Source organism: Aotus nancymaae, unplaced genomic scaffold, assembly GCF_030222135.1.
Source record: "Aotus nancymaae isolate 86718 unplaced genomic scaffold, 86718_ANA_hifiasm-v0.15.2.pri h1tg000108l, whole genome shotgun sequence".
NCBI classification, from domain to species: Eukaryota; Metazoa; Chordata; class Mammalia; order Primates; family Aotidae; genus Aotus; species Aotus nancymaae.
The window spans coordinates 44,307,388-44,321,514 of NW_026988523.1; the positions used below are offsets into that span (position 1 = coordinate 44,307,388).

General features: G+C 44.9%; 1 protein-coding gene across 2 annotated transcripts in view; it reads left to right on the forward strand.

Moving 5' to 3' along the window:
• UCK2 (uridine-cytidine kinase 2) overlaps window positions 1–14,127 on the forward strand; it is a 98,950-nt gene that overhangs the window by 57,748 nt on the left and 27,075 nt on the right. For both annotated transcript variants that reach the window (XM_021676187.2, XM_012468908.3), the window contains exons 2-3: window positions 9,992–10,151; window positions 11,007–11,103. In XM_021676187.2, the coding sequence (XP_021531862.1) occupies window positions 9,992–10,151; window positions 11,007–11,103 (257 nt within the window). The remainder of the gene's footprint in view (window positions 1–9,991; window positions 10,152–11,006; window positions 11,104–14,127) is intronic.

Below are 14,127 nucleotides of genomic sequence, written 5' to 3' on the forward strand. Positions count from 1 at the left end.
GAGTGTAGTTGTGGGATTTCCAGGCTGGAATACAGTGGCGCAATCTCTGCTTGCTGCAACCTTCACCTTGTGGGTTCAAGCAATTCTCGTGCCTCAGCCTCGCGAGTAGCTGGGATTACAGGCATGCGCCACCACACCCAGCTAATTTTTTGTATTTTTAGTAGAGACGGGGTTTCACCATGTTGGCCAGGGTGGTCTCGATCTCCTGACCTCGTGATCTGCCTGCCTCGGCCTCCCAAAGTGCTGGGATTACTGGCGTGAGCCACCGCGCCCGGCCTGGTCCACTCATTTCTGTTCTCAAAAGCACCTATGTGAGCTTATGTTTCCTAGAGGATTAATCCCAGTCCCCTTAAGCATGGACTTAGACACCATTTTCCACCAAAGAATGAGTTACAGCAGATCAAAAGTGGCTTGTCTTTCTTTTAATAAAATATCAAAAACATTAACTTCTAAGGAAGCCAACGAACGTGGTTTGCAGAGCCCCCCGAGGAGTAAATTACAGAGACTTGCTGATAATGTTTTGTTCCTAGCGGTTCCTATATATTCAGTATACATATGTTGACACTACACCCCTGCTTGTAGGGTTATTGTGGCTCTTTTTCTATCAGAGCAGCATGTGTGGTGGCGAAGGGCCTGCGTCCTGAAGCCAGCCCGCCTGACTTTGAAGACAGGCTCATCTGTTTTTCAGACATTTGACTTTGGTCCGAGTCACTTAATCTGCTTCTCTGACTCAGCTTCTTCTTATGTAAAATAGGGATAATAAGAACAGTCGCTTCATAGAGTTGATTTGAGGATTAAACATAACTGAGTATGTGTAAAGCCCTTAGAATAGTCCCTGGGATATAGCATGTTCTGTGTTCTAACTATTATTATCATCACTCAGTTAATTGAACCACTTAATTTCCAAGTGCTGGTGAGTCTAAAAAGCAGAGCCAAACATGTAATTACATGAACCCAGAATTGAATTTTTAAAATGTCTTTTCTAGTAATAGAGCTTAATGAGATTGGCACATCAGGGAAAAGTCCTGGGAATTTGTGTATGTTGGTGACGGTTGATCAACCAGATTTCTCAGATGCAGTCTGCATCTGCATCTTCCTAGGCTGGACTACCTTTGCGGCACCAGGAGATGGATCAAGAATTAAAACCGGGAGCTTTTATTGTGGGGAATCTTTCATCTTCTACCGTTAAGAGGCTTTTGGGTTTCCCTCTCTGAGGTACTACTTTTTCTATGGAGAGCTTGGTCTGTGGGACAAACAGGTGTTGAAAGGAAGAAGAAATACCTCTGGGGTAAATAAACACCTGGAGGCTGGCAGGTGACAGAGCAGTGTCTGGGGACACTTGTTCAGGCGAATGTTCATCACCCTACCCTTTAAAACTCCATGGAAATGATGTGGCTGATAAGTTATTTGTGGTTCCTGTGATGATTAAAGCAGCCCGTTAGACCAGGACAGAGGATCTCCTCAGCTTTCAAGAGAACGTTTCTACCAAGAGCCACATACTAAGGTGTGCTGGTTATGTGGTTGTTGACATCAGTATTAGTATCACTTCTGTTGAAAGTGACACTAAAACAGGGTTTAAATAAAGTTTACCTCATTGTTTCAGAAAGTTTGTGTTGCTGTAACAAAATACCTGATGCTGTGCAATTTATGAAGAACACAAATTTATTTCTCACAATTCCAGAGGCCAGGAAGTCCAACATCAAGGTGCTGGCAGGGTTGGAGTCTGGTGAGGGCTGCTGTCTGCTTCCAAGGCTGCTCCTGGTTGCTGCATCCTCTGGAGGGGACAAATGCAGTGTCCTCACATGGCAGAAGAGCAGAGGAGAATGAATCCACTCTCTGAAGCCCTTTCATAAGGGCCCTCATCCCATCCACGAGGGCTTCGACCTCATAGCTTAATCACCTCCTAAAGGCCCGCCTTCTAATACAATAACATTGGCAGTTAAGTTTCAGCATTTCAGCCTGTGAATTTTGGGGGGACACATTCAGACCTTAGCACTCACTCTTAATGCCTCTCAGGTCTGATCATTTGAATCTTGGGCTTGTATTTAGCTGCTCTCACATCCTTAGCATGATAGCAGTGTTGCCAGGTGGCTGCTTGAGCTCCAGCTATCAGGTCTTCATTTGAGTCAACAGGAGGGAATGTCAGAAGAGGGAACAGTTGCATGGTCATGAGGAACTGCAAGGGAGGCTGAAAATGCAGTCTGTGTGCCCAGCTAAAATTCAAGGGCTGATGGCTTGAGCCCAGGAGTTTGAGGCTGCAGTAAGCTAAGATCGCATGACTTCAAAAAAGATTTCTGATAAATTTGGGAGACAGACATTTGGGAGACACCCCCCCTGCCGCCCCCCGCCTCAGGTGCCTGAGAATAAAAGCTTAATACCACTATTTGTCCTTGTGCTCCAAAAGCTCTTAGGTTATTTGATTGACCCATGGCAGCTTTTTGGTACTGGAGAGGCTTATTAGCAATTTAGTGAGTTTCTAATGTAGATCCTGTGTGTGTTGGGTGGGTGGGTGGTGGTGATTGTGTTGTAGCTAGGAGCATCTAGTCAGCAATGCATGGGTTTTGGGGCCATCATGACTTCAAAAATAAATGGCCTTGCAGATATTCCGGGGAAGCATTTGAGTGACACCTCTCTACTGGGCCAAATGGTCAGTTGGATTGGAAGTTCAGCCAGCAGGTTTGAACCTTGTTCTTAGTTTAAACCAGGGCAAATTACTGGTGCTTTGGCTTCCTAATGCCTGTAAATTAGAGCTTCTGAGCCACGTGGGAAGTAGCCCCTACCCGCAGAGGAGTGATGTAATGTCTGGGGGCTACGGTGGTTTTTTTCCTTTGAGATGGACACAGTATAAGCTGGTGGTGATGCTTACTTAATGACAGCTACTGCCAGGAGTGATTGACGTGATGCACACGACACACGTAGTCCCGGAGCCAAGGAGCTAGAGGGGTCTTCCTACTTGAGGAAGCCAAGCACGTGGTCTTCAGGTCCTCTTCTCTGCCGTGATCATCAGTGTGCGTCCCCTGGAGCTGATCGGCTCTGGTGTCTAAGTTTTCCTTCCTCTGAGCAGCCCTCGCTGTGATTCTGAAGCAGCATATCCAGAGTGTTACAACAGACATCTTGATGGGATTCAAAAATATTGGGTAGCATGGTTATCTGGTCTTCTTCTATAAGGTCGACTGTGAGATGTGCCAGCTCATTCCTGTAGGGACACACCCAGCCCGATGCCCTCCCGAGGGCTGAGCTGCTCTGAGCTGTCCAGGCTTGGGCTCTGTCAGGTTCTGAGCAATGAAGCATGGTGGGGGGTACATGACGAAGAGGCGACAGAGCTGATTGCCCTGCTTGTTTTCTTTTACTCATCCAGCGGTCTTGGAACAGGACAAGAGGATCTTCTGCATTAGATCCTGGAAGATACACACTAGAAATAGCACAGTAAGATTGGATCTAGGCTGTCAGAGCCACCTCCAGAGTGAGAGCGGTTTTAGAGAAATACCCTTTCTATGGCAATACAGGAACGTGTGCTGGCTCAGCAGCTGCCTTTTTGGAAACTGTCAGCTGAAGGGGCCTGTTGCTGAACTGTTCACTCCTACTGGGGCTTCCCAAATGGGAAGTCTCTGCGAAAGGAGTTCATGGTTCAGCGTGTCTAGTGGACTCTGGCTCCTAACAGCTGGATTCTTTTGAACACAATAAACATTTCTAGAACAGATTTTTTTGGTGGGCTTTTAGCTTCCTTTTAATAGGCACATCACTTGCCTGCCTTTAGTTCTATGAAGTTCAGCGTAAATGTTGACTTTGATGATGCAGTGGACTAAACAGTGTTATTTCTCATCAGTTTCCTCCCTGTCTCCTTCCGTTGTCATCATTCTCCAGAGGTAGAGTACATTTATGGAGAACATTGCGGGTGGATGCCAAAGCGGCTAAGTTCTGAAACAGTGAAAAGAACCGTGCAGTGGGAGTTAGACCTCTGGTTTGAGACTCAGTGTCGGGACTGAGCAAATCATTTAACTTGATCAATTTTTTTTTTCTTTTCTTTTCTTCTTCTTTCTTTTTTGAGGTGGAGTCTTGTTCTGTTGCTAGCCTGGAGTGCAGGGGAGTGATCTCAGCTCACTGCAGCTTCTGACCCCCCGCCCCAAGTCCAAATGATTCTCCTGCCTCAGCCTCCCGAGTAGTATCTAGGACTACCGGTACACACCACCATGCCCAGCTAATGTTTGTGTTTTTAGTGATACGGGGTTTCACCATATTGGCCAGGACGGTCTTGATCTCTTGATCTCGTGATCCGCCCGCTTCAGCCTTCCAGAGTGCTGGGATTACAGGTGTGAGCCACCTCACCTGCCCTTAACTTGATCAATTTTTTAAGCTTCAGTTTCCTCATTAGGAAAAAAGAAGACAATGTAATACCTTGTTGTAATGGAATTAAATGAGGTAATGTCTTCAGAATGCTATATAAGTAAAGAGATTGTGAATCACCTTCACAATTCTTCTTCCATAGAGTGTTTTTTTTTTTTTCCTTTCTAAAGATACCTTGTGTTGACCTTCGCTTAACTTTGTATTTGGACAACAGCCCACAGTCCTAGCAGACCTCTAACCCTCCCGACTCTAATTTGAGTAGTGTGTTAGAAGTGGCAGGGACAGAATATATTCTGGATTCATTGCACTAAATACGGAGATATTATACAAAATGAAGCTGAACTCATGCTTCAATGGCCAGTGTCAATTTGCCTGTGAGACAGCACCATGCAGCTGCAGCCACTAAGTGGCCAGGTGCTGGGGATGGACGACTGGAGTGGGAATCCCGGCTCCATCCAACTTCGCTTTGCCTCCGTGTTTGAATCAGTGGCGTGGGTATGATAACTCCCATCACATAAGCATGTAGTATGCAAATGAGATCATTTTAAAGTGCTGAGCCCCGTACCTAGCACATAGAAAGAAATGAGGCTTTTTGAACTGGCAACTAAGAAACCACTTTTCCATGGGGATTCAGAAATTGATCAACTCTTCAGGATTTTCAGAGCTTTGGGCACTCCCAATAATGAAGTCTGGCCAGATGTGGAATCTTTACAGGACTATAAGAATACATTTCCCAAGTGGAAACCAGGAAGCCTAGCATCCCATGTCAAAAACTTAGATGAAAATGGCTTGGATTTGCTCTCAAAAATGTTAATCTACGATCCAGCCAAAAGAATTTCTGGCAAAATGGCACTGAATCATCCATATTTTCATGATTTGGACAATCAGATTAAGAAGATGTAGCTTTCTGACAAAAAGTTTCCACATCTTATATCAAGAACAGATAGTTGTGTTTTTATTGTTAACTCTGTCTATTTTTGTCTTATATATTTCTCTGTTGTCAAACTTAAGCTGTACTTCATTTTCTAATTTCAAAAATATAACTTAAAATGTAAATATTCTATATGAATTTAAATATAATTCTGTATATGTGTTTAGGTCTCACTGTACCAATTATTTGTTACTATAATAAAACTATAATATTGATGTCAGGAAAAAAAAAAAAAGAAAGAAATGAGGCTTTTATTATAGTAATAATAATTTTTAATTGTGGTAAAATACACATAAAATTTACCATTGTAACGATCTTTAAGTGTACGTGTCAGTGGTGTTGAGTATATTCATGTTATTGGATGACCAAATTCCAGAACCCTTTCACTGTATAAAATAGAATAAAACAGAAACTCTGTCCATTCAACAACTCTTCATTTACCTCTCCCCTCAGCCCCTGGCAACCGCCATTTAACTTTCTGAATTTGACTGCATAGTGGAATCATATGGTTTTTGCCTTTTTGTGACTACTAATATAATTACTAAGTCTTAGCCTATTGAACAGTTGTACCCTTTCCCATTTTAGATTTTTGTAGGCTCAGGATTGCCTCCCTTCTCAAACCCTGGTTATTAGTGGATTCTTTCTCTTTCTTTTCTTTTTTTTTTCCTCTCTTGATTTTTAGAGATAGAGTCTTGCTCTCTTGCCCAGACTGGAGTGCAGTGGCATGATATGGCTCACTGCAACCTTGATCTTCAGGGCTCAAGCAGTTCTCCCGCCTTACTTAGCCTGCCACGTGCAGCTGGGACTACAGGCACAAACACCATGCCTGGGTAATTTTTGAAATTTTTTAGAGGTGGAGTCCCACAATGTTGCCCAGGCTGGTCTTGAACTACTGGGCTCAAGTGATCCTCCTGCCCAGCCTCTCAAGTCACTGGGATTACAGGTGCATGCCACTGTGCCCACTGAGTCCATGCCTAAGTGCCCAGCTCCTTATTCTTAAGGAGCAAGATGACACCTCAAAGCTCCATTTCATCCTTTTGAAGAGAGGGGCAGGATTGTGCAAAAGGAGAACACAGAAATTATAGTGAAAGAGATAGAGTGAGCATTAAGTAATCGAACAACCGTTTATTCAGGCAGAGTAGAGTCTCTTTGTGGAGCTTCTCCTTCCCTCCCTGCCTTCTTCCTCACCACGTAAAAATTCAAACCTGCACAACAGTAGAGAGGATGACAGAGCCAAACCCTGCGTACCTGTTAGCCAGATTCAACAGTTAGCTGAATTTTCGGGGGCCCATTTCTAACATGGCCCGGGAGGAAGAAAATGCCTGAAAAACCCAGATTGTCCTAGAGGCAGGTGTTTCTTTGCTTACTTGTGCAGTTTGATTTATCTCCTGCCTGATAAAGGGCTTCTTCTGCCTCGGGACTTCTCACCATCTCAGGTTGAGGTAAAACGCCAGGACTCTATGATTGTAGGCAAGTTACTTAACTCGGTTTCTTCGTGTATGATGCACGTGTGGCTTCTACAGTGGTCCTAGTGGGGCGTCTGGCACACGGCCTGCTGCCCTGTCAGCGGTGGTGGTGTGTTTGTGGAAGGGAAGGGTCACCAGCCAGGTCCTTGAAAACACGGGACTGAGACATGCCGGTGTGGATCAGCAAAATTAGGCACACTGTGTCATTGATGAAGGATTGGGACGAGCACTGATTTTCTAGACTTGCACCTACTGTTCGTTCATTATCGCATTTTACTGGCCATTGTACGGGTTCTCTCCTAGATTGTGCTGGGTTAAGGGAAACAGTTGTTTATTTGCAAAATTAGCTGGTGTAACTTTTTAATATGCTTTTTTGATGGTGATGGGATTGCTATTTACATTAAAAACATTTTATGGGTTTTAAGTGTAAATAAAAATATCACAATTTGAATAACTGGATAGATAATATACATGTGGCTTCATGAATCACTTTTTTGTTTTTCTTTGGAATTCTAGAAGGAATTCCATCTACTAATTAAGGCTATAGACTTTACCCTCCTAGAACTTTAGGATGTAAGAAACAGATAGATGCCTGGGAAGAAAAGGAAATTGCGGGCCTGTAGATGTTTAAAAACTTTCAGTTTATAATTGCATAGAGCCTTTGATCCCCCCTCCCACCCTGCCCCATCCATCTGTAGCACCCAGAGAGCCTTTGGTTTTGTTACAACATTTTCACTTTTGAGTCTAGTTTATCTTATGAAAGCTTTACCTTCCTGTGATATTTTGGGGCGTGAGAGGGTCTGTGGTCCCGAAGTCCAGAGTAGTTTTAAATGTTTTTCTGCATTAGTATGCAAAAGTGTCATGAAAGCAAAATGAATTGTTTGCAGATAATTGAGTCAAAATATTATTGTTCCTCCAAAGGTCCTTACTTGTATGTCACAACTTGAATAACAGGACCTAGTTTGCAAAACTGTTTAGTTTGCATTGACTTGTGCAACAGGAATGGCCAGTTTTCCTTATGCTCAGGGCAATCAAACACAACCTTATAAGAATTGTAACTTTAAAAGATTTCATGAATTTTTTTTGTTGTTGTTGTAAAATTCAGTTTGTGAAATAAGTTCAATAGTAAAACTTCTAAGATTGAGTCATCAAATGTTTAAATGTGCTATTTTCTTTTCTGTCTCTGCTTTTTTTAGGGGGGTAGATACAGTCTCACTGTGTCACCCAGCCTGGAATGCATGGGGTGATCTCAGCTCACTGCAACCTCCATGTCCTGGGGTCAAGCGATTTTCCTCCCTCAGCCTCCTAAGTAGCTGGGACTACAGGCATATGCCACCATGCCCGGCTAATTTTTGTATTTTTAGTAGAGGCAGGGTTTCACCGTGTTGGCCAGGCTGGTCTCGAACTCCTGACTGCAGGTGATCCATCCACCTTGGCCTCTTTTTATTTACTTATTTTTTTTTATTTTTATTTTACTTTAGGTGCATACTATATCTGACGTTTCTCCCATGTTATCCCTCTCCACCCTCCCCGCTGTCTCTCCCTTACCCACCCTCAGCTGCCCTCAGTGTGTGATGCTTCTCTCCCTGAGTCCACGTGTTCTCTCATCCACCTTGGCCTCTTAAAGTGCGGGATTATAAGCCTGAGCCAGCGTGCCTGGCCTAAATATGCTGTTTGTCATCTCTATTATTAGGTCAGCTGGGGTTTTTTGTTGTTGTTTTGAGATGGGATCTTGCCGTGTTGCCCAAGTTGGTCTCAAATTCCTGACCTCAAGCAGTCTATCCCCCTTAGCCTCCCAAAGTGCTGGGATTACAGGCGTGAGTCACTGCCTGGCAGGTCAACCAGTTTCATTAGAAGACTTGGGTTATGTCTTCTACAGTTTACATAATATAGATTTTTTTTAATTTTTAAATTAATCTTTGTATCAAATGAAAAAAGAAATCAGTTATTTGGTAAATAAACAACCCTTCACTACCTCATTCTGTTGAATGCACTTGTTTCATAACTTTCCTTTTACAAAGCATACGTGTTATTGAAAGAAAAAAGGGGCAGATAGGTGTATTACTATTTTTTTTCTTTTTTTAAGTTTTAGGATACCTGTGTTACTAACAACACACACAAAGCATGTAGGTTTGAGTTCATTTGGAATCGGCTTCTCCACTCTTAGTTGGGATACCCCTAAGTTGTTGTGGATGTCGGTGGCGATTGTGTTCCTTGTCACCGTATGTGGTGGCACACATTTGTGAACAGGCCACCTGGTTTACTGTAGGTGTGGAGAAGTCCATGGCTGTGAACTGGAGCAAAAGTAACCAAGAGAAGTAAGATTAACGCTGTGAGCGTAGCCTTCCTGCTAACTGGCAGAGCTTTCTGGCCATGGTTTTTGGTTCCATTGATATAAAGAGATGTGCAAGGACTGAGTGGTGCTCCATGGGTGTGCAGTCACCTTGTGATTCCAAGGCCCTGTGACCGCTCAGCACATCATCACTGGGCCCTCATTCATTCCACTTTCTGCTGCCACTTTTTTTTGTCTGTCTGTACTAGGACGCAGGCAGGATCCGTTAGCCCTACCTTCACGAGTGGCTTTGGAAAAAGCTCTTCGGGAGAAGGAGGTGGTGTGTGCTGCCCACCTGCCCTCACCATCACTGCAAATAGTTGAGAGTAGTAAGGTGTGTTAAGGGAAGGGAGGACGGAACTTTTGGGATCCCAAGACTTCTCTGTCACAGGCATGTCAGGCGGACTCTTCTCCCTTGGCCTTTTTTTTTTTTTAATTTAACTTTTAAGTTCAGGGTTTGTAACTTGTGTCATGGGAGTTTGTTGTACAGATGATTTCATCACTCATGTATTAAGCCTAGTTCCCATTAGTTATTCTTTGTGATCCTCTGCTTCCTCCCACCTGCCACCTCCAGCAGGCCCCAGTGTGTGGTGCTCCCCTCCCCGTGGCCATGCGTTCTCATCATTTAGCTCCCACTGATAAGTGAGAATGTGCAGTGTTTGGTTTTCTTTTCCTGCGTTAGTTTGCTAAGGATAGTGTCCTCCAGCTCCATCCATGTTCCTGCATAAGACACGATCTCGTTCTTTTTATGGCTTCATCCCTTAGCCCTTTAACTCATCGTGCACGGCAGCTGCCTTTGGATTCTCCTTCTGGAGCCCCTTCTTGAAGGTCGTGCATCAGCTTGCTTACTCTGGGGACTTCCTCTGCACCACACATGCCCTTTCTCTTACTCCTGGACGCTCTCTTCTCTCCTCACAGTCTTCCGTGTGTGCTAAGATCGTGCAGCTCCTGGGGCAGAATGAGGTGGACTATCGCCAGAAGCAAGTGGTCATCCTGAGTCAGGATAGCTTCTACCGTGTCCTCACCTCGGAGCAGAAGGCCAAAGCCCTGAAGGGCCAGTTCAACTTTGACCACCCGGGTGAGTCAGGCTGTTGAAGGGGTGTGTATGTGTATTGGGGTGGGGGGAGTATTTTTTTCTGCCATGAGGAAGTTGCATAACCTCTTGGAATCTTGTTTCCATCTAGAATGCAGGGACTTGATAACTACCTTGCAGTGTTATTGTGGGGCTTACGTGAAAGAAGGAATTTTCAAATGCTTCATGTAGCATTTGGCTCATTAAATACTGATTGAATCTGTATCTGAACCAGGGTGATTTTGTATGAGCCTGGGACTCAAGATGGGCCAGACATGAGGTTGAACTTAGAGAGCTGGTTCTTCTGCTGCTTCTGATCTGAGGCAGCCCCGTCAGACCCTCCTCCCCACGTGTACATCTGTGCTCAACCCACTCTCTGGCAGAGAGGGAGGTGGAGGGGCAGGGTGGCTGCCAGAATGGTTTTTGCTCTGCAGCCCCAGGTCAGCACATGCTCCTTTAGCTGGCTTCGGTTTCTTATCATTGTTAGAAGCAAACCTTGGCATGGTGGCTATTGTATGCCCTCCGCCAGTCATGGGTATGCTGTCCAGGTTAGCATGTGCCAATCCTGGGATGATACCAGCTAAACTTGGACAGGGGAGAGACCTGTCTGAAGTCAGGGGTGGGATGTCAAAGAAGAAACAGAAAGAAATCTGTTTGTTGGAACTCATTCATACGTCTCATTTTGAGATACAGGGAGCTTCCATTCTGCTTTGGGTAGAAATTCAGCTTTTTAGGGAGCCAGTGTGATTATCTTTAAAGTGTGATGTGCCCATGTACATGTTTATGACGATGCCCTGTGGATGATTATAGGAGATACTGTTTTAAAATTGAGAAACTTTTTAACGATTTGATATTTTTCAGATGCCTTTGACAATGAACTCATTCTCAAAACACTCAAAGAAATCACTGAAGGGAAAACAGTCCAGATCCCTGTGTATGACTTTGTCTCCCACTCCCGGTAAGTGCGCTGTTCTGGGCCAGGGATGGCACCCACGGCTCCCCAAAGCCTCCCTGGTCAGCACTGAGACCTCCTTCCTCACCTCTTGCACTTCAGACCTCTGTCCTACCCTTGCCCAATGCCATTGCAGCCAGTCAGTGGCGGGCGTGGTGGCAGCAGCGTGTGCTGTGGGATTGCACAGGTTGGGGAGTTCATCTGGGCGCTTCCTGGAACAGTCCTGTCATCACGATTCCTTAACTCTGAACGATGGGTTTGTTATTTGAGCTTGAGGGATGTGCATCTGATCCACATTCCAGTGGCTGTTGTTCCTGGAACAAGATGTAAGGGGAGGGGTAGAGGAAGGGAAGGAAGAAGAATGAATAAAACTGTTCTTCCTGCTCTCCTGGTTTACTTGGGATTGGACAATGTGGAGAGGCGTGAGGTCACCAGAGCCTGATCTCAGAATTAACCAAGTGCTCCAGAAAGCTTCTTCGTGGAAACATAGCAGTCCTTTCCAGTGAAGCCTGCATTTTAGTGCTCCTGATTAGGAATAGAGGAGCGGCCATGCTTCCACCTCACCCTGCTTCCTCCTGAGTGGTGGGAATGGGCTCCTAGAGGACTGCACTCCTGCTGGCCAGACCCCAAGCTCCTTCAGAGCTGCGCAGAGCGTCTCAGTCCTGAACGTAGAACACACATCTTCCCATGGGTCTGAGTTAGAGAGCGCGGTGAAGACTTGGTTGAAGGACGAAGATGAGAGAGAGAATGAGCATCCGTGTGTGTTCACTGAGGTGCAGAGGGGGCTATTCTGGTGCTTACCTCCATGCCTCACCAGAATCTTCTGAAACACTTCCTTCAATGGGCCAGGTTCTCCTGTGTAGGAGAGTCAGAGGTCAGGATGCTATCCTCACACCTCCGAGTGTCAGTCTGTTTTCTTAATCCAACCACTGCAGATCATGGAGGAATGAAGGGGTTTAGTATAATATTTGGAGCTTATACAAACATTGGGGCTGGGAAAGTGAAGACCTGGAAGTTTGTAGCGGGAGAATCAGACAAAGTAGTCCCCACTGACTCCAGCCTGAGGCACTGGAGCAGAAGCTGGGGTTCATGGAGAAGTCCAAGGAACCGCCATGTGTGGATTTGCAGCCAAATTCTGGGAGCTTGTGGACTGTTGGCAAAGTTTTCCCGTCTCATTATTATGATCTCCCAAATATTGTGGCTTTTGCTTCACGCTCACCTTCTAAGTTTCTCGTTGGTGCAATAAGCTGGAAGCACATAGGGAAGGAGGTTCTGAGAATTGCAGTTCTCCCTGGGGGAGGTAGTGGTGGGGTCACATTGACAAAAGACGTGTGAAGAATTAAAATGCAGCATGATGGCTAAGACAGGGCCTGCAGAAGAATGTAAAACAGGAAGAGCAGGCTGTCTGGAGGAGGTGATATTTAAGCTTTAGATAGGAAAGGATAAGTTGTTTGGAAAAGGGATTTCCAGGGTGCTGGGTAGGGAAGCATTTCAGGACTAGGCATGGATTAGCTTGGTGGGGGCCCTGCGGTGGAGAGGTGTGGAGGGACGGGCGTGGGTGTGGGGGAAGGTAGGCAGGCCTCAGGTCATGAGGGGCCATAGGCGGCTGGGCCAGACACACGGGCATTTGGCAGTAGGGAGCTACAGATGGCTCTGCTGTGGTAGTAGGAAGGACATTGTGGTGGCTGGAGGAGACAGGATCTGCAGTGCCATTTGTGAAGAAGCCTTTGGAATAGCCCCAGTGAGAGACTGATAAGGGCCTGAAAGAAGGCAGTGGGACTGAGCCTGGTTGACAGGAGCCAGGGCCTGACCAGTGCTGTCTAGGAATAGAGGAGGGAAGTTGAATACCTCATGCAGCATGAGTTCCATCAAGTTCATGTGCTAACAAAAGAAAATCCTGGTAGAATTCCCAATGCAGACATGTTTCACGTTTCCTCCTGATTTATCTCATATATTTTAAAACCTTATTCTTTAGTGGCTCAAAGCTTCTGTCTTGAGAAACTTTCCCTGATCACCCTAGACCATAGCCACCCCCTTCCCACTTCCCTGTAAATCTTAAGGGCCACTTAATTGGACATCAAGCCATTCTGGGTTAACTGATTCCATCGCACCCATAGGCATTTGGTACAAATAAAAATTTGTTGGGCTGAAATGAAGAAGACATTTATTTGTTGCAGTTACCCTCCTCTCAGCATCCTTTTCCCCATAAGCCAAATGAGATGGTTAGACTGGGTTGTCTCAAATGGTCTAATTGGCTAGCTTCTTTTTGGGACTTTTCAGCCAGACGCTAAATTCCCAAGTGGTATATTATGCCAGGTATGACTCCTTGCACATTTTGGACTAGTAGTTGCTCAATAAATTTGTTGTTGCTTTTTAAAAACTCTGAGCTGTTATGAAAGTTTTTCCTATGCAGACCTACACGTGGACTTGGGAAATGATTAACTGTAACTTCTTAAGGCACCACCAACAAATTAGGCAGCTAATTTTCTCTTTCCGACGGAAAACCAGTTTTCCTTTTTAGTATTTATCAACTAGGCATCGTAAAATGCTCCTAATACCTAGTGTCGGTACAGGTTGAACATCCCTAGTCCCAAAATCCAAAATCTAAAATGCTTCAAAATCTGAAAGTCTTTGAGTGCCAGTGTGATGTTCAAAGGAAATGCTCATTGGAGAATTTCAGATTTTGGATTTTCATTTTAGGGATGCTCATTGTAGATCCTCTCTTCTCCTGCCATATTAGGGATAATGCCCTAAATATAATGCAAATTTTCCAAAATCTGGAAAAAAATCCAAAATTCAAAAATCCTAAACACTTTGGGTCCTAAGCATTTTATATAAGGGTTACTCAGCCTGTATATGCAAACTTAGCACAGCCATTGTGTTCTCTGTCAGCGTGTTTTTTCAAGTGGAATCTCACACAGACATTCAGGTTATTTTTGGACAGAGCCCTCCCCACCCTCCTTGGCGTAGGGTGGTTACCTAGGGTGGCTCACTAGTTCACTTACCCACTGGTTCTGTTTTCTATCCATT